This window comes from Phoca vitulina, unplaced genomic scaffold (genome assembly GCF_004348235.1).
Source record: "Phoca vitulina isolate PV1807 unplaced genomic scaffold, GSC_HSeal_1.0 scaffold15, whole genome shotgun sequence".
Classification (NCBI taxonomy): domain Eukaryota; kingdom Metazoa; phylum Chordata; class Mammalia; order Carnivora; family Phocidae; genus Phoca; species Phoca vitulina.
The window spans coordinates 1,592,261-1,619,255 of record NW_022589718.1 but is presented as its reverse complement, the minus strand read 5'-3'; the positions used below and the strand labels follow the sequence as shown (position 1 = coordinate 1,619,255).

General features: G+C 43.4%; 1 protein-coding gene across 4 annotated transcripts in view; it reads left to right on the top strand.

The window, feature by feature from the left end:
- The window catches only part of LOC116637790 (heparan-alpha-glucosaminide N-acetyltransferase), an 85,977-nt gene that overhangs the window by 35,567 nt on the left and 23,415 nt on the right, over window positions 1-26,995 (top strand). Inside the window, exons 1-2 of one of the 4 annotated variants that reach the window (XM_032413289.1) lie at window positions 4,198-4,391; window positions 22,844-22,959. In XM_032413289.1, the coding sequence (XP_032269180.1) occupies window positions 4,265-4,391; window positions 22,844-22,959 (243 nt within the window). In that variant the 5' untranslated portion in view covers window positions 4,198-4,264. Of the gene's footprint in view, window positions 1-4,197; window positions 4,392-4,712; window positions 4,939-20,033; window positions 20,201-22,843; window positions 22,960-26,995 lie in introns of those variants that run through there. The other 3 variants (XM_032413290.1, XM_032413291.1, XM_032413288.1) reach the window with 3 other exon arrangements.

Here is a 26,995-nt window from a genome sequence, read left to right as displayed (position 1 = left end):
AATCTTTGCCTAATCCATGGTCATAAATATTTTCTCCTGTATTTTCTTCCAGAAGTTTTATAGTTTCAGCATCTATGTTTTGGTCTTTAATCTATTCTTTTGTTTGTTTTGTGGGGGTTTGTTTGTTTGTTTTGTTTTGGTATGTGGTATGAGGTAAGGGTCAGGGTGAATCATTTAATTGTAGCATCATTTGTTGAAAAGAATATCCTTCCCCCTATTAAATTCCTTTGGCAACGTGGTGAAAACCCAGTTGTGTGTTTATTTCTAGGCTCTCTATCCTATTCCGCTGATCTGTATTATCCTTACACCAAAAACACACTATCTTTTTTATTTTTTTAAATTTTTATTTATTTTATTTAATTTATTTTTATTTTTTTAAAGATTTTATTTATTTATTTGACACAGAGAGACACAGTGAGAGAGGGAACACAAGCAGGGGGAGAGGGAGAGGGAGAAGCAGGCTTCCCACTGAGCAGGGAGCCCAACGCGGGGTTCGATCCCAGGACTCTGGGATCATGACCCGAGCTGAAGGTAGATGCTTAATAACTGAGCCAGCCAGGCGCCCCATCTTTTTTTTTTTTTTTTAAAGATTTTATTTATTTATTTGTAGAGAGAGAGGGAGAGAGAGAGAGCACAAGCAGGGGGCATGGCAGAGGGAGAGGGAGAAGCAGGCTCCTCGCTGAGCAAGGAGCCCAATGTGGGACTCCATCCCAGAGCCCTGAGATCATGACCTGAGCTGAAGGCAGACACTTAAGCCCTGAGATCATGACCTGAGCCGAAGGCAGACGCTTAACCGGCTGAGCCACCCAGGCATCCCAAAAAAACCCCACACTATCTTGATTACTATAGCTTTATAATAAATCTTGAAATCAGATAATGCAATTCCTGCAAGTTTGTTCTTTTTCAGAATAATTCTGGCTATTCTAGGCCCTTTGCATTTCCATATACATTTTGGAATCATTTGTTAGTTTCTTCACACATGCAAAAAAACAAAAACAAAAACAACCCGAAAACAACCTGCTGGAATTTTGATTGGGACTGATTGATTTGGACAGAATTGGCATCTTAACAGCAATGATTCTTTTAATGTATGAAGATGGTATTTCTCTCCAACTAGTTAGGTCTTCTTTAACTTTCCTCATCAATGTTTTATAGTTTTCTATGTTCAAGCCTGAAGTTTTATTAAATTTACTGCTATGTATTCATTTAAAAAACTCTATTGTAAATGCTATTTAAAAATGTCAAGGGGCGCCTGGGTGGCTCAGTCGTTAAGCGTCTGCCTTCGACTCAGGTCATGGTCCCAGGGTCCTGGGATCGAGCCCCGCATCGGGCTCCCTGCTCTGCGGGAAGCCTGCTTCTCCCTCTCCCACTCCCCTTGCTTGTGTTCCCTCTCTTGCTGTGTCTCTGTCAAATAAATAAATAAAATCTTTAAAAAAAAAAAAAAAAAAATGTCAAGTTCCAATTGTTTATGTCTGGAATATAAAAATAGAGTTTTGTATATTGACTTTGAGTTCTGTGACCTTGCTGAATTCACTTAGGATTTCTAGTAGTTTTTTTTTTTTTTTTTTTTAGATTCCTTAAGATTTTCCACATATACAATCATGCCATCTCTGAATAAATATAATGTGTAAGCTTTTAATTTCTTTTTCTTGCCTTATTGCACTGATTAAGACCTCCAGGACAATGTTGAGTAGAAATGGTAAGGGCAGACAATCTTGCCTTGTTCCTGATCGTAGGAGGAAAGCATTCAGTCCTCCAAGTGTCATGTTAGTGCTGTTTTTCATAGATGCCCTTTATCAGATTGAAGAAATTCCCTTCTATTCCTAGTTTGCTGAGAGTTGGATAGGTATTGAATTTCCTCCTGTGGGTTTTTTTTTTTACTTTTCTGCACATGTTCATTGCCTGTGGCCATATGACTTGCTTTGGACAGTAAAATGTGAATGCAAACCACAGCCATCTCTTTAGGGAAGGAGCTTTAAGAGCCAGTGTGGGATCTGCTACATTATGTTTTCACTGGTGCAGGAGTGGTAGAAGCTCCTGTTGGAATGAAGCATTGGGCATAAATGTGAGCAAGAAATGAACTTCTGTTGAGATAAGCCAAGAGATTTAGGGGTTTTTCATTAGTGCATCATAGCCTAACAGAGAAGGTTCTTGCCCTCAGGACAAACTTCTTGACTTCATGGAGCTTACATTCTAGTGCAAGAGAAACAGATAAACAAATATACATTATAATGTCAGGTAGAGATGAGTACAACAAAGAAAACAAAGCAGATACAGTGAGATACAGGGAGAGAGGAAGTTTTAGTTTTAGATAAAGGTAATGGGGAAGGCCTCCTTGAAAAGCTAACAGTTGAGCTGAGACCTGAATAAAGTGAGGGAAGGAGCCATGAGGTATCTGGTGGAAGGGTGCTCCAGTTAGACAGCGAAGCGCTGCTCTAAGACAGGAACTCCAGACTCTCCTGGCCATGGAGGATTGGGACAAAGCTGAAAAAGCTGTCCTCAAGGAGAGGAGAGAGAAGGATACATCTATCCAGTGGCCCCTGTGGCCCATTCTGGTTCTGTGGGGACCACAAGCAGCTGCTGGACAGTAGACAACTTGTTGGCAAAGGTCTTGCCAGACGGCTTAGAAACCACTGTCCCTTGAGTCTTGAGATTCTGAACAGTGGGGCAAAGAAGAAAGAGGGAGTAACTGATTTTTTCCCCCTGACATTCAGGCATAGAGGCTTGTTTTCTCTGAGAAAAATAATGTGACTGACCTTTGTGAGACAGTCCATGACCATTATTTTCCTGAAAGTTATTCTCCACTTTAAAGCTCATCAACAGCTTGCTAGGGTCCTTAGGAAGAAGCCCAAACTCATTTTTTTTTTTTTTTTTAGATTTTATTTATTTACTTTTGCAAGAGAGAGAGAAAGAGAGAGAACAACCAGGGGGAGGGGAAGGGGCAGAGGGAGAAGCAGGCTCCCTGCTGAGCAGGGAGCCCGATAGGGGACTCAATCCCAAGACCCTGGGATCATGACCTGAGCCAAAGGCAGACGCTTAACAACTGAGCCACCCAGGCGCCCACCCAAACTCAATTCCATTGACTAGCTCTGTCACAGAATTCTGCTTCAGTCATACTGGGTTCCTGCACTGGGCCCTGCTTTCTCTGAGCCTGTGCAAAGGCTGTTCTTTCTGTTAGGAACACTTCCTCCCTTGTCCTGGTTAACAACCGTCAAACTTGCTTTAAATGTCAGTCTTCCTGGGAATCTTCCCAGACTAGCTTAGGTGCTTCTGTCAAATGCTATCTTAGCATCTTGTTCTTCTACCAACATAGCACTCATCATACTGTATTGTAGCTTTAAAAAATTGTCTGGTAATTCAGACATACAGAGAAATATTAAAAAATAATATGGGGGGCGGGCGCCTGGTTGGCTCAGTTGGTTAAGCATCCATCGGGAGCCTGCTTCTCCTCTGCCTACCGCTCCCCCTGCTTGTGCTCTCTCTCTGACAAATAAATAAAATCTTTTTTTATTTTTTATTTTTTTTAAAGATTTTATTTATTTATTTGACAGAGAGAGAGAGAGACAGCGAGAGAGGGAACACAAACAGGGGGAGTGGAGGAGGGAGAAGCAGGCTTCCCGCCGAGCAGGGAGCCCGATGCGGGGCTCGATCCCACCCCGGGATCATGACCTGAGCCGAAGGCAGACGCTTAATGACTGAGCCACCCAGGCGCCCCAAATAAATAAAATCTTAAAAAAAAATATATATATATATAGGGATCACCCATATGCCTATCACCCTAGTTAAGCAATGAAACATTGCCAGCCGAAGTCCACTGTGATGACATTTTGTTCCCTCCCTACTCCAAACCATTACTTGAATTTAGTGTTTATCTTTCCATGTATGTCTCTATACTTTTATTACGTGTGCATATATACCTAAACAACATACAGTATTGTTTTTCTTGGCTTCACACTTTACATATAAGTTACTACAAAGGATTTGTGTCACTTGCATTTTGCCCTCAACCTTATTTTTGTGACTCATCCATGTTGACACCGGTAACCCTAGATCATTTCTACAGCTGTATATACTATGCCACAATTTACCCATTTTCTCCACTGATAGACGTTTAGAGTGTTTACAGGTTTTTGAAATTCCCCAGCACCCTGCTGCAAGCATTATGGAACGTGTCTTATATAGTACGACAGTTTCCCCGGGTATACAGGGGTGCTTCTAACTTTGTGTCAGAGACTCACAAAGAGCTTCAAAGTGGTGGTACCCCATGGTGGCTTTGGCGGCACATCTCTCCCTCTGGAGGGTGAACGCCTTGGGGGCTGGGACTCCGCCTGTCTTGCTTACCATGGCATTTCCAGAACTGGGGGCAGAGGACACTAACGCCCGTTTGTACGGTGAGTGACTGGACCCAGGAATTGAGCAGACTGTGGCTCAGGGCAGTGGCCAGAGACTGGGGAGCCGTGGCTCGTGGGCCGCAGACGGCCGCTCCCCGCGGGACAAAGAGCACGGCGCGCTGGCAGCGGATCCGGCTCCTCACGGTGCCCGCGTCCCCCAGCGCGCGGAGCTAGCGGCCGGACGGGTCCGACGCCGGGGCAGCCCCCCGCACCCCCCCCCCCAGCCCTCCCGCGCTGGCGGCCCCGCCCCCGGCTCCCGCTTTGCCCCCGCCCCCGCGGGTGAGTCAGGCGGCGGCGGTGACGGCGGCCGGGAGGGAGGCGATGACGGGCGCGCGGCCGTGCGCCGCGGAGAAGCGCAGGGCCCGGGAGCGCGGCGGCGGTGGCGGCAGAGGAGCGGCGGCCGAGGCGGCGGCGGGCGGCATGAACGGGGCGCGGGGCGCGGGCCGAGTGCTGGCCGCGCTGCTGCTGGCGGCGTCGGTGCTGAGCGCCGCGCTGCTGGCCCCCGGCGGCTCCCCGGAGCGCGACGCCGAGACCGCCCCGCCGCGAGGTGAGTGCGGGCCGCGGCTCCGGCCGGGGCGGCTCGGCGGACACCGCACCGCTGCGCCCCGCTCCTGCCGCGGGTTCCGCTGGGGGGCGCGGCCAGCTGCGGGCCGCGCGACTGTCCCCTCCCCCGGGGCGACGCGCCGCCCCCTCCCGGCCGGGGCAATGCCGCAGGCGAGCGCTCGGAAAAAAGCCCGTTTCCGGAACTAGTTTTTGTTCCCTTTGCGTTGTAGTGAGCGCCCCCGGGCCGGGAGTCTCTCGGTGTTGGCGCAGACACCGCGCGGGTTAGCCTCGCGGCCTCGGGGGACTAGTGCCGTGGAGGGGTCCGACCCCCACGTCCAAAAAGCGCCCCCCCCAACGGGAAACGCGGGAGGGTCGCCGAGCGGGGCGGCCCCGCGCCCCCCGGCCGCCCGCACGCCCCGAGCCGGGCACCTAGGTCTCCAGGCGACTTCTGTCTTACAGTAGAATGCCTTCGGTGGGGAGACCTCTTACTCCCCCAATGCAAAGCTAAATAAGAGACGGACTGGCCAAGAGAGGGGTGTGTCCGACGTCCAGTCCTCCTCTAGCTTACTGTTTGCGGGGACTTCTGCGCAAACGAAGTCCATTCCGCGAAGAGGACAGAGGACTTGAGGCGTGGCGTGCTGCGCGGGGGAAAGCTGGGAAGCTGGAGCGCGGGCCGCTGCCCTGCCGGGCCGCCGTGCTTGCGGGGGACGCAGCGCCGCAGCCCCGGCCCGCAGCTGCGCGGGGGATAGGCTCCTACCGCGCCGGCACGGAACTCCCGAGTAAACGTCCGACGTAGAATAAAAACTCAGCTAGCGGGGCGCGGGGAGGGTGTTGATCGCAGGAGCTGGTTGTCGAAACTCGAAGCCCAGTCTCGAGCGCCCTTCGGCACATTTTACAGCTAAGGTGATGCGAGGGACAGTTGAGGCCTGGGTTTGCTGGCGCCGTGCGGTTTGCTGGGAAGCCACGGCACACGGTTCTTGGCCTGGAAGGGGCGGCGCGGGGTATCTTTGCTGGGGGTGATTCTACTGTGCGGCTGGGAGTGTCGGCCCTCAGCTCCTCTGGCGTTTTCATCATTTGCCTGGTCCCCCAACACCCCGGGGGAAATGGTGAAAAATACTCTCCTGGAGCCCCCGAAACGGGGATTCCAGGGCCCCAGGAGGAGGTAGTCCCCCGCTTCTCTCCAGGGAATGCTTTGTTCAGGGATTGTGGGATCAGTCAACTGCAACAAACACTGTTTGGTCAGGGTTTGGGGAAAGGTCTGCCTATCCCCTGCCTTTCTTCCCCACCCCCCCAGTCCCCTTTTCTGTATCAGAATAGGGGGGTTTTGGCGTCCGTGCGTGTAGTTCAGAATGCTCCTCCTTCCCAACCAGAATCTTGTAGGGCAAGGACAAAATGAATTTTGAAAAACCATCTTAGCTGATTACATTTTGTGTTACTGCCTTCCCCACCCCTGACTCTGTCCCCCCTACTCCCCTTTTGTATTGGAGGAAACGGACCCTAAGAGGTTACGTAATCAGGCCAATCATAAGTTGTCAGGGACAGATCTCGTGCAGTGCTTTTTCTTTGTACTTTAGCACCACTTAATAGCGGTATTTATTTTAGAAAAAGGTGGTTTGTAAGTAGTAATTCTGTGGAGTGAGAGATAACATATTAATATTCTTAAGTGATCTACTCCAGAACCTTCATGAAGCTGTGCTGAGAGGACAGCTAGGCTTTTAGTGCTGCTTGGAGTTCAGGTTTGGGCTGGACAACTTCCTGCTAAGAACTCCATTTTCGTTTGATTTGAGGACCCAAGTTTACTTAGAAAAAATAATAATAAATAGACAATGTCTTTAAAAATTTGTCCCACAAAGGTACTCATGAGCAGAGAGCTAGAACCAGAAATTAAATATTTGGAAACAAAATAAAAGTCTAATATACAAACAGCACAGTTACTCGGGCTTTATTGAAAGGTGACTTTATCTGGTTTATGTCCTCATCAGGACATTGTAGACAGGAGAGGAGGAGAGAATCATTGTTTTGAATATAACGCTCCTTGAGTGTTGCCCTGGTATTTCTAAGGTCATCAGTATCAGAAATTGGCAGCTTTTTCTTGAAACTGAGCATCAAGTTCTATTTAGATGTCATAGTGGATGGCTTGGGAGTTGCATCCTTATGATGATTATTAAGATCTGTTAAAGGGGCGCCTGGGTGGCTCAGTTGTTAAGTGTCTGCTTTTGGCTCAGGTCACGATCCCAGGGTCCTGGGATCGAGCCCCGCATCGGGCTCCCTGCTCAGCGGGACGCCTGCTTCTTCCTCTCCCACTCCCCCTGCTTGTGTTCCCTCTCTCGCTGTGTCTTTCTGTGTCAAATAAATAAATAAAATACTAAAAAAAAAAAAAAGACTTGTTAAAGTCTGAAATTCGTATGGAAGTTGAAGCATAAATCAAGAACTTTACTCAAACCACTACTAAAGACTCAGGAATATGAATAAAAGCATTACTTATTCCAACTATGAAGGGATGATGATATGTAAAACAATTACAGAGGAAAAGGTCAATAAATAGTGACTATAAATTTGAAAATGAAAACTATCAAAACTGAACAAGGGGAACTAAAAAACTATTTGAAAACATGACATGACATGTATCTGTGACAGGTATGACAAAGGATTTAACATCTGTGCTATGTAAAGAAATGATACAAATCCTAAGAAGAGCCTCAAGATGGAAGGGGTGTTAAAGAACAAAAACTCATCTGGGTAAATGTAAAGATCAAATTGGCTTTATTCAATAATTCATGAATCGGCCAGTATCCCATCTAGCAAATAGAAAGGAGCTCCCTCAAGCTGCAGAGAAGGAAAGGTTTTAAAAGGCAGAGAGGGAGAGGAAAAAAGGAAATTATTAGCAAAGAATGCATTTTAGGCCAGGATGCTCTCCTAGGGGTAATGGAAGGGGTCCATCAGTGGATTACCTTCTGGTGCTGACCAGGAAGTTCTGTTGGCTGCTTAAAGGTCGCTTTTCTGAGAGGTGAAGGTGCAGTTAGGGTAGGTATTAAGTCTTGGTGGGGTGTAGTATAAGTGATTCCATTTGGGGCCATTTGTCTCCTTTTTAACAATTTCTACCTCTTGATCAGACTCTCAGCTTAACTGAGAGGTGTGATCAAAGTATAAGGCTCTAACACCGCTCTCAGCTCTGTAGTTCTTGGAGCTTTACATGAAATTTTGTTGATCCTTTGTGTGGTATCCAGAGGTCACCTTGTTTTTTGATTTGTTTTGTTTTTTTGTTTTTGCTTTTTTTTTTAGATTATTTATTTATTTGACAGCACAAGCAGGGGGAGTGGCAGAGGGATAGGGAGAAGCAGGCTCCCCTTGGAGCGGGGAGCCCAATGACACGGGCCTTGATCCCAGGACCCTGGGATCATGACCTGAGCCGAAGGCAGATGCTTAACGACTGAGCCACCCAGGCGCCCTAAGGCGTCATACTCTAAACATGAAACTCTTTCTTCCTCCTTTTCTGTCCCATACTCTGGCACTGGCCTGAAAGATAACGCCATCATCTGTGTCTCCCAGGCCACTGCTAAGGTGGGTAGCTTGTGGAATTCAGAACAACTTTTTCTTTTAGGCTAAGAGGAAACCTAGCTGGCCCTTTGGCTTGAACAGCAAATACAAACAATCCCTGTGAATGAATCCATTAACCGTGCCACCACAGCAGGGAGTAATTTGTGCCCCAAACGAGTCTGTCTTTGTCTGTGGTGGTTATCATTATGAATGCTTCTTAGTCTGTCTAACTGTGGGCCCCTCCTTAACTCTTAAAGATATTGCAAAATCCATTACTAAGACAATAGCTGCCCAATAAAGATCCTTAGGCTCTCTGTCCAAAGTTGTTCTTAATAATAGGGTAGCTCTTGGTTATATTTTGCCAAAAAAAGAGATACTTGAACTATGGCCAAACCAACCTGCTGCATCTGAATTAATACTTCTGGGGAAGTTGAAACTCGGACATAAGATCACTGAGCAAGCCACCCGGCTTACAGAGGTGACTCCTTCAACAGGGTCTTTCTTTGGCTTTGTTGATTTTGATTTTGATTGGTTTGGGTCTTGGGGACCCAAGTAGCTCTGAAATGCACTCCAGACCTTGGGATTATGCTGCTTGTAATAATCATAGTTGTCTCCCTGGTGTGTGATATTCTCTCAGAAGGTCTCAGTACATGTTTGCAGCCACTAACCACCATGCAAGTGATTTCCTTAATACATGAGCATCGGAAAGGAATGAAGAGAATGACCAACTTAAAGACTGTAAACCTTGAAATTGTGGCCTATGAATCTCACGAAGATTAAAACAAAACAGGGGCGCCTGGGTGGCTCAGTCATTAAGCGTCTGCCTTCGGCTCAGGTCATGATACCAGGGTCCTGGGATCAAGCCCCGCATTGGACTCCCTGCTCCACAGGAAGCCTGCTTCTCCCTCTCCCACTCCCCCTGCTTGTGTTCCCTCTCTTGCTGTGTCTGTCTCTGTCAAATAAATAAACAAAATCTTTTTTTAAAAAAAGTATGAATTCTTGATCTGGCACCTTGGGAGGAAGCACTCTACTTTGATGTTCCCTCCTTCTCTTCCTGTTCAATTTAATTTGGAGTCCCCAGTGCTTGTGTAGGACCACATGTCAGGTGGAGCCTTCCTCAGCAGTGAGATGCGTTTCCAGGGCTTAAGTCCCTGAAGTCTGGCTGCCATCTGGGTGGTGAGGAGGACCTGGAGTCCCTTCCAAGGAGATTCAAGGGCAGTCTTTGTTCTTGGTGATTTCAAATCAGAAGGCTGGGAGAAAATTGGAAACATTAGTTTGGAGAGTCAGAGCCAAATTTTTGAGGAAACTAGAATAATTCAGGATCCAGTCCAATTTATAACGGAACCTCAAAGACAGTTAACAGGATTAGAATCTAATACAGACGAAGGGGTAAACATTTCTTCTCTCTATAATTAACCTCATTTTATTTTTTATTTTTTTATTTTTTTATTTTTTTTAAAGATTTCATTTATTTATTTGACAGAGAGAGAGACAGTGAGAGAGGGAACACAAGCAGGGGGAGTGGGAGAGGGAGAAGCAGGCTCCCCGCAGAGCAGGGAGCCCGATGTGGGACTCGATCCCAGGACCCTGGGATCATGACCTGAGCCGAAGGCAGTCGCTTAACCTACTGAGCCACCCAGGCGCCCTAATTAACCTCATTTTAATAGCAAAACTAATTTGCTTGCATTAAACTTTGCCTGATTATTTTCTTAAGTGCACCAAGAATAGTGATTGACCATATAAGCTCTTTCTTTTTAAAAGCTAGTTATAGTTTTTTTTCACTTTTTAAAAAAACATTTATTTTTAAGTAAGCTCTACGCCCAATGTGGGGCTTGAACTCATGACCCCAAAATCAAGAGTCCACATGCTTTACCAACTCAGCCAGCCAGTTGCCCTCTCCTCTTTTATTTTTAAATTTTTTTAAAGATTTATTTATTTATAAGAGCGAGAAAGGGAAGAGGGGCAGAGAGAGTCCCAAGGAGACCCCACGCTGAGTGTGGAGCCCAGCACGGGGCCCGATCCCATGACCCTGAGATCACAACCCAAGGCGGAACCAGGAATCAGATGCTCAACTGACTGCACCACCCAGACACCCCATCTCTCTTTAAAAAAAAATATTTATTTTTGGACCATATAAGCTCTTTTTTTAAAAAAATTAAAAAAAATTTTTTTTTTTTTTAAGGTTTTATTTATTTATTTGACAGAGACAGAGATAGCGAGAGCAGGAACACAAGCAGCAGGAGTGGGAGAGGGAGAAGCAGGCTTCCCCTCGAGGAGGGAGCCCGATGTGGGACTCGATCCCAGGACCCTGGGATCATGACCTGAGCTGAAGGCAGCCGCTTAACGACTGAGCCACCCAGGCGTCCCAAAATAAAAATTTTTTATTTTTAAATTTTAAGTAGGCTTCACACCCAGTGTGGAGCCCACTATGGGGCTTGAACTCACGACCCTGAGATCAAGACCTGAGCTGAGATCAAGAGTCACCTGCTAAACTGACTGAGCCACTCAGGTGCCCCAATATAAGCTCTTTTTAATGCTACTTTGCTGGAACCTTGTAAGCAAGGTGTTAGGTCAATTTTTCCAAGAGGCTTTATTGGCTCTGCAAAGTCAACCTTGATGTAGAGAACAAAGGCAAAAGAAATATAGGAAAAAAATTAAACTTCCCTATAACTTATAGCCCATTGACAAGTACTTGGGACAGGCAGAGTGACCTTCCTCCAGGAACTCAACTGCCTCAATGTTAATACTTTGCTAGAGGCAAAAGGCAACCTTAGTTTGACATTAGCCCAACCTCCAGGATCCTATAAGTCTTTAACATAATCCCTTAGAAACTTACTTTAGCTCTACCTGCCCCCCCAAGATATATGTTAGCAATCATCCTCTAAACATATGGCCCACTGATAATCCATCTGAAGAGTCTCATGACTAAGGTTTTACTAGACAGTAGTAAATGACCTTATCCTGACAACAGCTAGCCCATCAAGGTCCTGGAAGCCTTGCTTCCAAATTCCTTAGGGACTTAGGCTATTCCCTAACCAACTCCCAACTTGAAAGGATATAATCAGTCACTCCTCACTACCCAGTGTAGCTTTTTCTGCCCATGGGTCCTGTTCCCATGCTTTAATAAAACCATTCTTTTTGCACTGAAGATGTCTCAGGAATTCTTTCTTGACTGTTTGCTCCCGGGTCCCAACATTTCACTTAAGCCTTAGTTCTTTAAAGCTGTTTGGTCATATCTGAGTCTGTGCATCTCTCTCTCAAATATGACATGCTGGTCAAAGCTTTAGTAGTATAGCCAAGGTTTCCAGTGGTGTCTGGTTATAAGGATCAGACTCACTGAATCTCTGTAAATAACTATATGGCTATGAAAAGAATACCCAAGAGCTTTCCAATTCTGGAGGAATTAGGTAGGGAGAAAAAGTAAATGTTTCATCTTTGTTCACAAAGGTATATCTTATCAATTTGTTGATACCTTAAGAGAAAAGAGAAAAAGGTTTCTTAAAATCTGGAAAAGCAGGAGCACCTGGGTGGCTCAGTCGTTAAGCGTCTGCTTTCGGCTCAGGTCATGATCTCAGGGTCCTGGCATCGAGCCCCCCATCGGGCTCCCTGCTTGGCGGGAGGCCTGCTTCTCCCTCTCCCACTCCCCCTGCTTGTGTTCCCTCTCTCACTGTGTCTCTCTCTGTCAAATAAATAAATAAAATCTTAAAAAAAAAAAAATCTGGAAAAGCAAAATGTTAGAGAACCAGCAGCATTTTATTTTATTTTTTTTTTCAAATATATTTGTTTTTTGTTTTTAAAGATTTTATTTATTTATTTGAGAGAGAAAGAGAGAAACAGCATGAGAGGGGAGAGGGTCAGAGGGAGAAGAAGGCTCCCTGCTGAGCCGGGAGCCCAATGTGGGACTCGATCCCAGGATTCTGGGATCATGACCTGAGCCAAAGGCAGTCGCTTAACCAACTGAGCCACCCAGGCGCCCGAACCAGCAGCATTTTAAACTAGAAGTCCTAAAGATTAATAATCATCCTCCTTGGCTCATTTAGTTCCATGTTATTAAATCTTGTCCTACTTGAATACTGTTTTCCCACTTGTTCTGAAAATTCTTTTTTTTTTTTTTAAGATTTATTTATTTTAGAGAGTGAGTGTGTGAGTGAGTAGGGGGAGGGGCAGAGGGAGAGGGAGAGAGTTCCAAGCCGAGTCCCCGCTGAGCACGGAGCCTGATGTGGGGCTCAGCCTCATGACCCTGAGATCATGACTTGAGCTGAAACCAAGAGTCAGATGTTCAACCAACTTAGCCACCCAGGCGCTGCCCTTTTGTTTAAAAGATTTACTTATTTTAGAGAGAGAGAAAGAGTGCATGTATGTGTGAGTTGGAGGAGGGGCAGAGGGAGGGATTCTCAAGCGGACTCCCCCTGTGTGAGGAGCCCAAGGAGGGGCTCAGTCCCATGGCCCATGAGGTCATGACCTGAAGTGGGCTGAAACCAAGAGTCCAATGCGTAACTGAGCCACCGAGGCGCCCCATCGTTCTGGAAATTTTTACCCAGTTTAGTTGCATGATCTGAAAGTGATCAGAAACCCATATTCTAGAGTACTTGTCAGATTCTTTTCCATGAATTTCTCTGAAGATGAAACACATTTGTAGGAAGGTTTTGTAAAAGCATCTGAGTAAAACAGTAACTCTGTAAATGGCAAAAGACTTAAAAATGCCTGTTGATAAAGATCTGATAAAAGTTCATTACAATGGAATTGACAAGGAAATTTGGTTATTTTTGTGAGTACATTTTCATAAAATAACTAGAATTACAAGTGTTAACATTATATCAATACCTATTCAATCTTCAGGAATTTCATACAGTTTCTGGAACGCTTTTATTAATAACATATATCCCTGCAAATATAATCAAAGAAGGTTTAGCATCATTTGTTTGACAATGCTTCCCATGCAATTTAACATACCAGATAAGCCTATTTAGTTAAACATGTTCCCTTTTATAAAGAGAACAAATCCTTTGAGATATTCCAAGGGACCGTCTGGAAAACCCAAAGCTAGTTCAAGGTCAAAAAGACTTCATTTAAAAAATTTGATTTTGGGGAAGTTTGTTAAGGTATCAAAAGGTTTGGGTACTTCATTAAATAGGATCATAGATCACTGTGAAACAATGCTTAGTTTTCCATTTCACCAAGTAACAAAGACTTCATAGGCAAATACAGAAAGTCAAATAGTTGCACAAAGCTGTAGCTATCTTAATATTGAAAAGACTGTTTTTTTTTTCTAACTAGAGACCTGATAAAAACAAAACAATTTTTTTTAAAGTTTTTTTTTTTTAAGATTTTATTTATTTTTCTGACAGAGCACAAGTAGGCAGAGAGGCAGGCAAAGGGAGAGGGAGAAGCAGGCTCCCCACTGAGCAGGGAGCCCGACGAGGGGCTCGATCCCAGGACCCTGGGATCATGACCTGAGCTGAAGGCAGATGCTTAACCAACTCAGCCACCCAGGTGCCCCACAAAACAGAATTTTTGTTTTCTAGGCAGATTACATTAAAGATGAAGAAAACTTTTGGTTATAATTTATTAAGAGCAGACCAGTAACCTAAAAGAACTTTGCCCTTTTAATGGAGAGAAAAACCAAATTCTAATATTGCACCAGTGTACTTTTGATATTTAAACTCATTTTTAGGGACGCCTGGCTGGCTTAGTCGGTGGAGCATGTGACTCTGATCTTGGGGTCATGAGTCAGAGCCCCAAGTTGGCGTAGAGATTACTTTAAAAATAAAAAAAAACAAAACACCTCACTACATCTGAAACTAATGATGTACTATATATTGGTTAATTGAATTTTTAAAAAAACCCTCATTTTTAAATAGATTCATTTTAATCTTAGCCAGACTGATTACACATTAAAATTCCTTTTCAAAGATTCCTTTTCCACAAATCTTCTACAACTTTCTTTTCTATCATCAGATTTTGTCCTATGTATTTCCTCTTTAAAAAACCACCCTGATTTTAGGATAGGATTCCTTTTTTTTCCTTCAACAAAAATACATTTCCATTCCTCATACCTTCTTTTCGTGAAAGCACACATCCTACTTTTCTTGCATATGGAGGTATTTCCCTTATTATTTCTTGTAGCTTTAATCCTGCATATTAATTAGAGTTCTTTAGGAATTTTAACTAAGAAGTAAATCATCATGAACTATCTTTTACATTAGCATTCTGAGTTGGCATATAACCAGGGCAGGGGGTGCAAGAGCACCTGGCCCTGGGGGTCCCAGACCAGGTTCTGCCACTCGCTGTCGACAGAATCCACAGGCAGAGAGAGGAGTGGTGTTGAAACAAGAAAGGGATTTATTTCAGTGAGACCAACACCGGGACGATAGCAGACTAGTGTCTCAAAGACTGTCTCCATGGGGCGCCTGAGTGGCTCAATTGGTTGGGCGTCTTGCCTTTGGCTCAGGTCATGATCCCAGGACCCTGGGATTGAGCCCCGCATCGGGCTCCGTGCTCAGCAGGGAGCCTGCTTCGCCCTCTCCCTCTGCCTGCAGCTCTGGCTACTTGTGCTCTTTCTCTCACTGTCAAATAAATAAAATCTTAAAAAAAAAAAAAAAAAAGACTGTCTCCAAAGTGCCGAAAATACTTCCAGGTTTATAGAAGGAAAATATGGGGCAAAGGTCAGTGGGTGCTTGCAGCTGGGCAGTGAAGTTCTGGTCGGCCACTGTCTTAGAGTCAATCAAGGGTGGTATCTTGCTGGCTCTGGGCAGTCCTTATTGCTTGAGGGGGATGTTGCAGAGGATGATTTGCTGTCAGGGTCTTCCCCCTGAGCCAAGAGACAAGCTGGAAAGAAGAACCCAACAGAAAGTTTGAGGTCAAAATGGAGGGAGCTGAAGTCCTCTTTCAGGCAGACTTATAAATGTCATGACTTCTAGAAACATGTGCTTTTTTCGTAGAAAATTTCTCAGGGTGGCATGAAGCATGTTTACTAATAGACTCAAATATCTTCAGTTCTTCTGTAAAAGGAAGCAAAAAGTGGTCAAGCCTATATTCAATAATTAATGTTCCAGCATTTTATCTTATTTGGAAATGATCTGGATATTCAGTGAATTCAACTTAATTTAGCAAAACTTTAAGGTTTCAGGGTTACCAAAAAGATTTGGGGAAACTACTTAAAAAGTTCACATAAAAACTTTTTACCTACTTATATCTATTCAATTTACTTGTTCTTAACAATTATGGTTAGAATACCCACAAAACATCATAACTCAGATAGGACATTAGATAGCCACTGTCTCTTGTTGACAAATGTAGTAACAGATAATATGAACGTATTTGATGAGTAAACCTGGCTAGGGTAAAAGTGTCATATTTAATGTTGAAAACTCTAAAGACATATCTATTTTAATTAAACCAACAAACATAAACTATCTTTAATACCGAATGTCTTCCTAGATCATATGAACCTGAAAAAGCATTTGAGTTAGTTTCTATTAGATTTCTGAGATTTAGAAATACTTAATTTATAAGCCAATTAAATAGACCTCTTTACAAATTAATTTGAGCAATTTAGCAATTTTCCAGAGGTAGAAAATGCCACCCATCTACACATACACACAGATAGATAGATTGATAGATAGATAGATAGACAGACAGACAGACATTAACATATAAGCAGAAACCTGGTAATTTTTATTTTACAATTTTTACCATGAGACAGATAGAATAATGCAGAACTCACTAGTTTACAAAAGAACAGTTGGTTCCTAACTTTTTTCTGGCAGATGGAATAAGTTAAGGTTATTGGCTCAGATGACTAAAGTTTTTTCTACTAATATTTGTGGAGAAGATACATGATTTTTCATTTATCTAAATTTCAAATGACTTTTACTCCTTTCATTATACTTCTGATAAGAATTACCTCACTGAGTTTGTACTTTTGATATTTTCATCTCAGAGTCGCAGGGAAAGAATGCAAGTTCCTCCAAGAAGAACTTTGGTTTTCTAAGGACAATAATTTACAAGCCTTTTGAGATAAACAAGGGGAGGCTTGGAGATCAGTGAAAGGAATAGGTTAACTTTGAATTGCCTCTCCATGTGCATTTCTAGTTTTGTAAAGATTTTTAAGATAAGGACAGTTGCTTTTAATTCCTCAAAGATTCAGGTTATAGTCTGGATGTGGAAGGACTGACCTATCCATCCACCTATGTGGGAATGCTTCTCTTTCCCACATTTAGCTTAGAGAAGGACTTAGCCAGCTTCCATCCGTTTTTCCGGGATCCCATCTATAGGCTGTGAACGGGATTTAAAGCAGAGAGTTTGTAGCTCTGAAATTTACTGGAATTTGGGAAGGTTTTCTGTTTTGTCTTGTCTTTTTTTTTTTTTTTTTCCTTTTTTTTGAGGGAGAGAGAGAGAGTGTGTGTGTGCGCACAAGCGTGGGGGTGAAGCAGTGGGAGAGGAAGAGAGAGAATCTTAAGCAGCCTCCACACCTGATGTGGGGTCCATCCCAGGACCCTGGAGTCATGACCTGAGCTGAAGGCAAGCGCTCAACTAGCTGAGCCACCCAGACACCCCTCTTGTTTTGTTTTTTAATTTTAGTTTTCCCTTGGCTGTTTAAGGGAGTAATGTAGCAGTTTATCAGGAAATCCCTGAGTCTTGTCAACTCTGAGAGGAGCTCATACGGGGGCCCCTCCTTTGAAGGTACATATGGGGATGCCTGTAAGATCATAGACTTGGTTGACTTTGTTCACGGTCATGTAAAGTTACTTCAGAGAGAGGATAACTAGAATGAGCACTCAGATAAAGGAGGATGGGGAAGCAGCAAGGGATTGCCTCAGTTCTATAGCCTTTTGTTTTATTTATTTATTTTTTTTAAAGATTTTTTTTTGTTTATTTATTTGAGAGAGAGAATGAGATAGAGAGAGAGAGCATGAGAAGGGGGAGGGTCAGAGGGAGAAGCAGACTCCCTGCTGAGCAGGGAGCCCGATGCGGGACTCCATCCCGGGACTCCAGGATCATGACCTGAGCCGAAGGCAGTCGCTTAACCAACTGAGCCACCCAGGCGCCCCTATAGCCTTTTGTTTTAGGTACCTCTTTTGTTTTTAATTTTTCATTAGTCTTTTACAATAAATATTTTAGTGGAGCTCTTTTGCCATTTTGAAACCTTTTGGAGGCTTCTGCATACCAATTAAAATTATGTATCACATTCTGTTTGTTTAATTTGGGAATCCTTACTTTTAACTGCACTTCTTAAATGAGCTGATATAATTGGAACATTACTCAAAATGGCCACTGTAATTCTAGCTTGTCGTTAGTACGATTTTGCCATTTTTGTAGATATTTATAGCTTTTGGGACCAACAGTTCTTAGACATAAAATAAGCAAGTGTGCCAGATGGTGGCACAGTTCACTCTTCAGAAATTAAGGATCCTATCTTTATTATTATTTATTTTTTAGCTTGGCCTTTGAGTTTCTCAGAGCCAGATTAATACCTAAGAGGGATATGCTGTGGGGTTGGGGTTGTGTGGTGTTTCATGTTACACCTCATCATACAGAATTTTTCTTGAGGTTGGCAGGTGACCTAGTGTCAACCCTAATGGTTCTGTGACTAGCTCGTCCTGACTCAGGTGTCTTTGGGCTAAGTGGTGAGCACTCTTAACAGCTTTTAAATGCTTGACTCGTGCTTACCAATTTTTGTGGCTTTTTAGGCCTCCCCAATTCCCATGAGCAGTTAACCTTTCCATCATGTGCACATTCGCAGCAACCAGTAGTAGTATCTGAGGAACTGAACCTGTGGACATCAGCCATAACCAAAGAACTGGGGGCAGGGGAAAGTGTTGAGCCAGCAAACCTCAAAGAATGGGGCCTGTAGACTGATTCCAAACAAATGAGAACTGCACCTGCTCCCGACAGACATGGAATCTGGGGAAGGATTCCCAGTGGAGAACGGCAGACTAAAACGCCGGCACTTCCCAGTGTGGAATCTGAGAACAGAACCGAGATTCCGGGTTTGGAAGTTTCTGTGGAATGGCCAGTAGAAGGCCCTGTGTGCACTCAGCAGTCCCTGTGGAGCCTTGGGCTGGGGAAAGGGTTGAACCAGCAGACCCCAGCAGATGGGGGTTGCAGACTGGGGGCTCCCCATGGTGCAGAACTGCGCACTGCTTCCAACATTTCCCACATGGACCTTGGGATGAGATTAGGGGCTGGGGTTTTCCACTTAAAAAGCCTGGAATTGTGGACTGAAGAGGCAGTTAGTTTGAGGGCTTGATACAGAGAGCAGAGCACAGAACCAAGAGAGAACTTACCCATGGCACTCAGACATGGTGAGCGAGACCGTGAACTCAGAGTGTTTGTGGGGTACCATGCCCATGTTTCTCATTTTCCCTGGAGTCATCGGAAGTCTCCTTCAATCCCACCGCTGCCACCAAATCTGTTAAATAACAAAAAGACAACTGAGTACGTTTAAAGATCAAATTGGCTTTATTCAACAACTCATGAATGGGGCAGCTTCCCATCTAGCAAATAGTGTAGAAAGGAACTTCATTGAGCAGCAGAAAAGGAAAGGTTTTTAAAGGCAGAGAGGGAGAGGAAAAAGGAAACTATTCCCCCAAACTGCATTGTTTTAAGCAAGGTGACTTCCTAGGGGGGGAACAGAAAGGGTCTTTCAGCAGATTACCTCCTGATGTTGACAGGAAGTTCCATATTGCCTGGTTGAAGACCCCATTGCTGGCCAAAGCTGAAGAAGCGGTTAGGGTAGGTCTTAGGTCTGGGTGGGGTTTAGCATACGTGACTCCATTCTGGGCCTACTGTCTCCTTTTTAATGGGGGTTAAGTGGTTAAATAAATGAACATTCCAGCAATTCACATGAAAGGAAAGTACTGATGGTAAACATTTGGAAAACATTTTCAAGCTTGCCAATCATTATTTCTAACCTAAAACAGTAAGGAAATTATATTTTCTATACGTCAGGCTCAAAAGTGAGGAAAAAAATTAAAAGGCTAAAAATCACTGGCCCAGCTTCTGGGGTTTACCCTCAGGAGACTGGTCACAGAGGTCAGGTGCTGGTCAGACTGGCCGCAGCGTTAAGTCCTGGTGGGTGGTGGGTGACTTGAGGCAAGTTGTTTGACCTCTCCAGGCCTCAGATTCCTCATCCAGAAAATGGAGACATCAGGAGCTATTTCACGGGGCTGTTGGGGCCTGGTGCACATTCAGGTGTGTAATTTGTATCACCTGGGAGCACAAGTCACCACAGGTGTCATCGTAAATCAGCAGAGCTCAATTGGAGAGGAACTTGGCAATGCATAGCAAAAGCTATTTAAAAGCCTATAAAATTGCACTCCTGGAAGTTAAGGAACTATGTCAAAAGGAGAACATGTTAATTTTAGATGTATATAGCATCACTTCTTACAATGGGAAGGAATTGGAAATGAAGTTACATGAAAAAAGCAGAAACAATGGTGGAAAATATTTAACCACGTATCCCTAACCCCAATGAAGCTCTGCGTTGGTTGGATGTGGCCTGGACGTTATAATTATGTTGAACTGTTGCTTCGTTTCAGATTCTGCGCCAACCACATTACGTATATTATCAACCGTAGCCTTCCCAACAGTCCTATGAAGTACACACTATTAGAATTTGAGATACTGTGATTTATATGAAGAAATATATATTTGGTCTTCATCCCCGTTTCTTGCACAGGACTGCTAAACCCCTTGGAATTTCCTCAGTGAGGAGAGCGGCCAAGGTATCTTTGTTATGTTTATGAGGTGATCTTTGCAAGGCACCTAAGGATGGGGCTGGTCGCCAGGAGAACCGACCCTGTGATTACAGGGTTGGAGCTCAGTCCCACAGCCAGCTTCTAGGGAGGAGGGAGGGACTGGAGGTTGAATCAGGCACTAATGACCAATGATTTAATCAGTTGCCCATGTAATGAAGCCTCCATAAAAACTCAAAGGATGGGGTTCAGAGAGCTTCTGGGTTGGTGAACAATTGGAGATCTGGGGAGAGTAGTGGCCTGGGAGAGGACATGGCAGCTCTGCACCCTTTCCCCTTATCTTGCCTTATGCATCTCTTCCATCTGGCTGTTCCTGAGCTTTATCATTTTATAATATACCAGTAGTCTACTAGTAAAATGTTTCTCTGAGTTCTCTGAGCCGCTCTAGCAAATTAATCGAAACTGAGGAGGGGGTTGTGGGAACCTCCAGTCTCTAACTGGTTGGTCAGAAGCACGGGTGGTAACCTGCACTGGTGACTGGCTTCTGAAGGTGGTGGCGGACTTGTGGGACTCTTGTGGGACTGAGCCCCTGTCTGTGGGATCTTACACTGTCTCCACGTGGAGAGTGTCAGAACTGAGTTGAATTGTAGGATGCCCAGCTGGTGATGTGGGAACCTTCGCCCCACAATAGAAATTGAGTGCAGAACCTCTAGACTCTTAATTTATTGGTGAGGAAACTGAGACAGGGTGGAATTCAAATTCACGTTGTTGTAACTTGGAGTCCAGACACTTAACCCGCCATGTTTTATCTCTGGTCCCAAACACTGCTTCTACTAGAAGAAGCTCTTCAGAAGAGTAACAACAGAAAAAGTGATGGGTATAACTTTATTTAGTCTAGAGAGGGAAAAGATTTTCAATAGATTATTAAGAGTTATATATTGTTGGGGTGCCTGGGTGGTGCAGTTGGTTAAGTGTCCGACTCTTGGTTTTCGCTCAGGCCATGATCTCAGAGTCCTGGGATTGAGCCCCTCGTCTGGCTCCCTGCTCAGTGTAGGGTCTGCTTGAGATTCTTTCCCTCTGCCCCTTCCATTCATGCTCTCTCTCTCTCTCAGATAAATAAATAAATTAAAAAAAAGAGAATTATATATTGTGGGTTTTGTCTTTACAGAGAGCTAAATAAGGGTAAATTCAGGTAAACTTTAAAATGAGGGATTTAGAGGCACCTGGGTGGCTCAGTCGGTTAAGTGTCTGCCTTCGGCTCGGGTCATGTTCCCAGGGTCCTGGGATCGAGCCCCACATCGGGCTCCTGGCTCAGTGGAGAGCCTGCTTCTCCCTCTCCCTCCACCTCTCTCCCTGCTCATGCTCTCTCTCTCTATTTCAAATGAATAAATAAAGTCTTTAAATAAAATAAAATGAGGGATTTAGACTGGCCACAGTGAAGAATTTCCTGAATTAACCAATTAACTGTTCACATGAGTTTCCAGGGAGCCCTGAAGGAAGCTTTCATATTACAAAATAAAAGAGGCTAGATTAGGGGTGCCTAGGTGGCTGAGTTGGTTAAACGTCTGCCTTCGGCTCAGGTCATGATCCCAGCATCCTGGGATTGAGCCCCGCATCGGGCTCCCTGCTCAGTGGGGAATCTGCTTCTCCCTCTTAAAAAAAAAGAGCCTAGATTATTACCTGTCTCATTGTGTTATTAAATAGTTTCTCTTTCCCCTCTCTCTCTCTCTTTTCTGGCCTAGAAGCTAGAGGGCAAATTAATTTCTCTTTCATATAATAGTATAAATGGGGATGTTGGTCTAAATGAAACATTTTGCTTTCACTTTACCCAATAGTAGTTCTCTTTGTTTGCCTACCAGGTCGACAGGTGAAATTTAGAATGTTCACGGTCGTGGTTTTTAGGTCATCCAAAGAGCATCTAGTAAAGTGGTGAGCTCTAAGCCTAGGGAATACAAAGCAGCAGGTCTTTCTCCCTTCAGACTGAAGCTCATCCTCTCTTCTTACTTGAAATCTGCTGTGGAAACCAGAAGGAGATTCAGAAGTCAAACCCAAGTGATATAAGACAGAGCTTCTCAACTTTAAAGGGTGTGCAAATCCCTGTAGAGCCCTGCTGACCGGGCATCCTGGCATCTCCTGAGCCGCACTCAGAGTGGAATAACATGGTCCAGGGAAGTTCGGGCTTTGGACCCACACAAACTGGGTTCACACAGTGATTTCACAGAACTCTGGCCGTGCGCAATGATCAAATCCTTTCGAGTCTTAATTTCTTCATCTGCAAAATGGAGAAAATACCAGCTCATGAGACTGGCATATTGTCAAATAGAAGATATTGAAACTAGTAAATTCAGTGCCCCTCACACTTTAGCATGTGATGAACATAAACTCCCAAATGGTCCATTTACACACAGGGTGTGAATGGTGTTAACTGAATCCTTGTCTGTAGTAGAGGCATGTGTGCAAAAGGGCACATGTGTGTGTGTGTGTGCATGCGCACATGTGTGCATGGCTGTGCAGTCGTGTGGTAAGGGACGAGAGACCGCAGAGCCCCTGAGTGCAGGCCTTTGAGAAGCACCCCTGTGAGACCATTGTTCACACAGGTGCTCTTTGTCTCTAACATGTCTTCCAGATGCTTTGTCTGTTTTTTAAAAACTTTTTTTTTCTAATTCTTACCAGACTTAGATAAAAAAAAGCATGTAGACCTGAAGATGGACCAGGCTTTGCTGCTCATCCACAATGAACTACGTGGAACAAACCTGACTGTCTTCTGGAATTCCGAATGCTGTTATCACGTAGGTATTATGTTCATGCTCACAATTTTGTTTGCTTTGGGGCTGTTTGAAATGATCCTTAATGCTCTCATACCTGAAGCCCTTCACATGTTCACTTCAGTTTTGTAGGTAAGGAAACAAATAGGCTGTAGAAAGAATCAGAAGACAGATAATCAGGGAGAATACCTAGCAGTGAGCAACATCAGTCTCTTACCTTTTCCCCTCCCCATCTTTTAAAAACTTAGTTCTTGGTGATGAGTGAAAGCAATGTTTTATTTCACTCCTCTGCCTGATGCATAACCCCATTGCTGGACCAGAGAAAGGAGGAGTGAGACACCTGGGTATTCTCCAAGGGCAAAGGTAGTGAGGACAGCCGGCATGCTCAGGTTGAGGTATGGCACTTATTCCAGGGATCTGCCCTCCTGATGATAAAGGATGTATTTATTTTTATTAAGTTTTAAATTTTAATTCCAATACAGTTAACATACAGTGTTAATATTAGTTTCAGGTGTACAATGTAGTGATTCAACAATTCTTTTTTTTTTTTAAAGATTCCATCTATTTATTTGACAGAGAGATAGAGAGAGCACAAGTAGGCAGAGTGGCAGGCAGAGGGAGAGGGAGAAGCAGGCTCTCCGCTGAGCAGGGAGCCCGATGTGGGGCTCGATCCCAGGACCCCAGGATCATGACTTGAGCTGAAGGCAGCCGCTTAACTGTGAGCCACCCAGGCGCCCCCGATTCAACAATTCTATACATTAGTCAGTGCTCATGAAGTGTACTCTTAATCCCCATTGCCTATTTCCCCCATCCCCCCACTCATCTGCCCTCTGGTAACCATCAGTTTGTTCTCTATAGTTAAGAGTCTGTTTCTGGTTTTTGCATCTCTTTTTTTTTTCTCCTTTGCTTGCTTATTGATAAAGGATTTATTTTATCTGAAGGTACAACTCCTAGACCTTGTTGCTTTTTAAGTACAAGGCTATTCTATGTAAAATAAAATATTCTTTATTTCCAAATTGAGCATTTGAATGTACTGCTTTCAGAGGAGGAATTTTTATTTAATTTATTTATTTTTAAATTTTTATTTATGTAATTTTTTTTAATGGGGGGGAGGGGCAGAGAATCTTAAGCAGGCTCCACACCCAGTATGGAGCCAGAGGCAGGGCTTGATCTCACAACCCTGAGATCATGACCTGAGCCTAAATCAAGAGTCAGATGCCCAACCAACTGAGCCACCCAGGCTTCCCCACGGGAGCAATTTTAATGTATAGAGTTTCCCTCAATGGGTTGCATCCCACTGTAAATTGAAAATACTGTAAGATGAAAATGCATTTAAAACACCTGACCTACTGAACATCATAGCTTAATCTAGCCTACCTTAAATGCTCTCAGAATACTTACACTAGCCTATGGCATATCAGTTGTTAACCCTCATGATTGCATGGCTGGCTGGGAGCTTTGGCTTGCCACTACCATCCACCATCATGAAAGAGGGTCCTGCTGCATATATCTAGCGCAGGAAAAGATGAAAATTCAGAATTCCAAGTACATTTCTACTGAATGCATATCGCTTTCATATGGTCATAAAGTTGAAAAACCGTAAGTCGAATCCCTATCAGTCAGGGACTGTCTGTATAGGGACCTGTTTACTGTAAATAGCTTTAAAAAGCAAACAAAAGAATCCCCAGTATGGGTACCAACTGAAGAGGTGATGAAGCAATACGTGATCCCTCCTCTATTTCATTAAGCCCATTGAGAGCTCTATAAAGTAACATGAAGCCAAGAAAATCTATAATGTTAAAAAAATAGCAAAGACAAAGAAAAGATATATCAGCCTATGAGAAGGACTTAAAAAGAAACCTGAAAAAAAAATCAACATTACTGAATTTCAAAGCTGCAGGTAATTCAGAGAATGAGCAAAATGTCTTCTAAAAAGACAATAATGGCCTAAAATTTATGGAAAAACAAGTTGAGGGAAAAAAAGAGTGCATTGCCAGGGTATTAGCCATAGGTCAAGTAAAGCATCCTTAGAATAAAAAAAAGTAAAATCATTGGTACAAAACAGTGATGCTGGTGACAGAGAATCAAAAAACAGAAGAATTAGCTACATGAGACTAGTTCAGGAAAAATATTACTAATTTATTTAAAAGAGCATGTGGGTACCTGAATGGCTCAGTTGGTTAAGCGTCGGACTCTTGATTTTGGCTCAGGTCATGATCTCAGGGTTGTGAGATCGGCCCGTATAGGGCTTCATGCTCAGCGGGGAGTCTGCTTGAGATTCTTTCCCTCTGCCCCTCCCCACTGCGTGCGCGTTCGCTCTTTCTCCCTCTCTCAAATAAATAAATAAATAAATAAATCTTTACCAAAAAAATAAAAGAGCACAGAGATAATTATGTTTTAGGAAAATGAGTAAAGGAGTGATAGAGTTTGCACTTAAATGTAGTTGTAGAAAATGTCCCACAATTGCAGAAAAGACCTTAGCCTGGAAACTGGAAAGACACTTACGAGCCTGTAAAGGTTAAACAACCAGAAAATGCTATCGAGACATAACCTTTTAATAATTCTGAACATTAATGATAATTTAAAAATCTTTAAGCAGATATAGAGACAGACATTCAAAGGAATGCAAATTATAATAATTTGTGTTCTGTAAACTGAATAAATATCTGAGAACGGTGGACTTACAGGTGAAGGAAATCAGTTATCTGGTTAAATTGAGAATTCCCTTTCCTCTTTATCTCTCTTTCCTTAAAGTAGAAACACTTAAGGTACATACACGTGAAAAACACATAAACATTGAAAAAATGTGTCGATTTCATAACTTCAAGACAGCTAAAGATACCTATAATATGTCAGCAAGTGCTTTTGAAAAGAGAGCCAAAATTGGAGGAAGGTTAGTATTGTAATGTTAACTCTGAGTAATCATTATAACTGACTAAATAAAAGTAAGATGTAAATGAGAAAAGAAAAAAGAAAAAAAAATTGCTGTTTAGCCTTCTGAACAGTATTCCTCAGGGGATCTGGAGGTGGCAAGAAGAAGGGAGAAGCAGGGAGTGGGAGACAGGAATCCTGGGCTTTCATTGCGGTGAAGGTGATCTGTTACTTTTGACTGTTAATTATTTTCAGACATAAATTAGAATAAACAAGGCCATTTCATTTTTTTTAAGTAGACCTGCTCTAAGTATGATAAACATAATAATTAATATTACTGTATCTTCAAAATATTATTAAAAAAGAATATACATTATGGAAAATACATAAATGACCAAAGAAGACAATAAAAGTAGAGGAAGGAATTCAGGGTGAGCATCAAATTGCAACAAATACAAATGGATTAACTTGCATAAAAATAAGACTCATTTGTATTAAAATATTGTGAATAATTTCAAATTTTGGAAAAAGGAAATTTATACATAACTACATTGACTAATAACATATTAAATACTAAAATATGAGACTATTGTACTTAAAAAGAAAACATTGAAAACAAAAAGACATACTGTTCTTTCATGAGGTATATGTGGGGAATAAAGGGGGCCAGTCAGGCATTAGCATAAATAATAAATGAAATGTTAATACTAAAACAGAAGCACACCAAATGAAAAGGTTCAGAATTAAGATGGGCCCCTACAATACATAGAAAGTAATGGTAGGGGGTGTCTGGGTGGTGCAGACCATTAAGCAAGAGACTCTTGGTTTTGGCTCAGGTCACTGTCTCAGGGTAGTGAGATAGAGCCCTGCATCAGGCTCTGCACTCAGCGTGGAGTTTGCTTGAGATTCTCTCTCCCTCTTCCTCTGCCCCTCTTGCTCATGCTCTCTGTCTCTCTCTAAAATAATAAATAAGCAACTGAGCCACCCTGACTCTTGATTTTGGCTCAGGTCATGATTTCACGGTCCTGGGATTGAGCCCCACATCTGGCTCCCTGCTCAGCTGGGGAGTCTGCTTGTGGATTCTCTCACTCCTTTCCCTCTGTCCCTCCCCGTGCTCTCTATCTCTAAAATAAATAAATAAATCTTTAAAATAAATAAATCTTTAAAAAAAACTGATGGTAGAAATTAC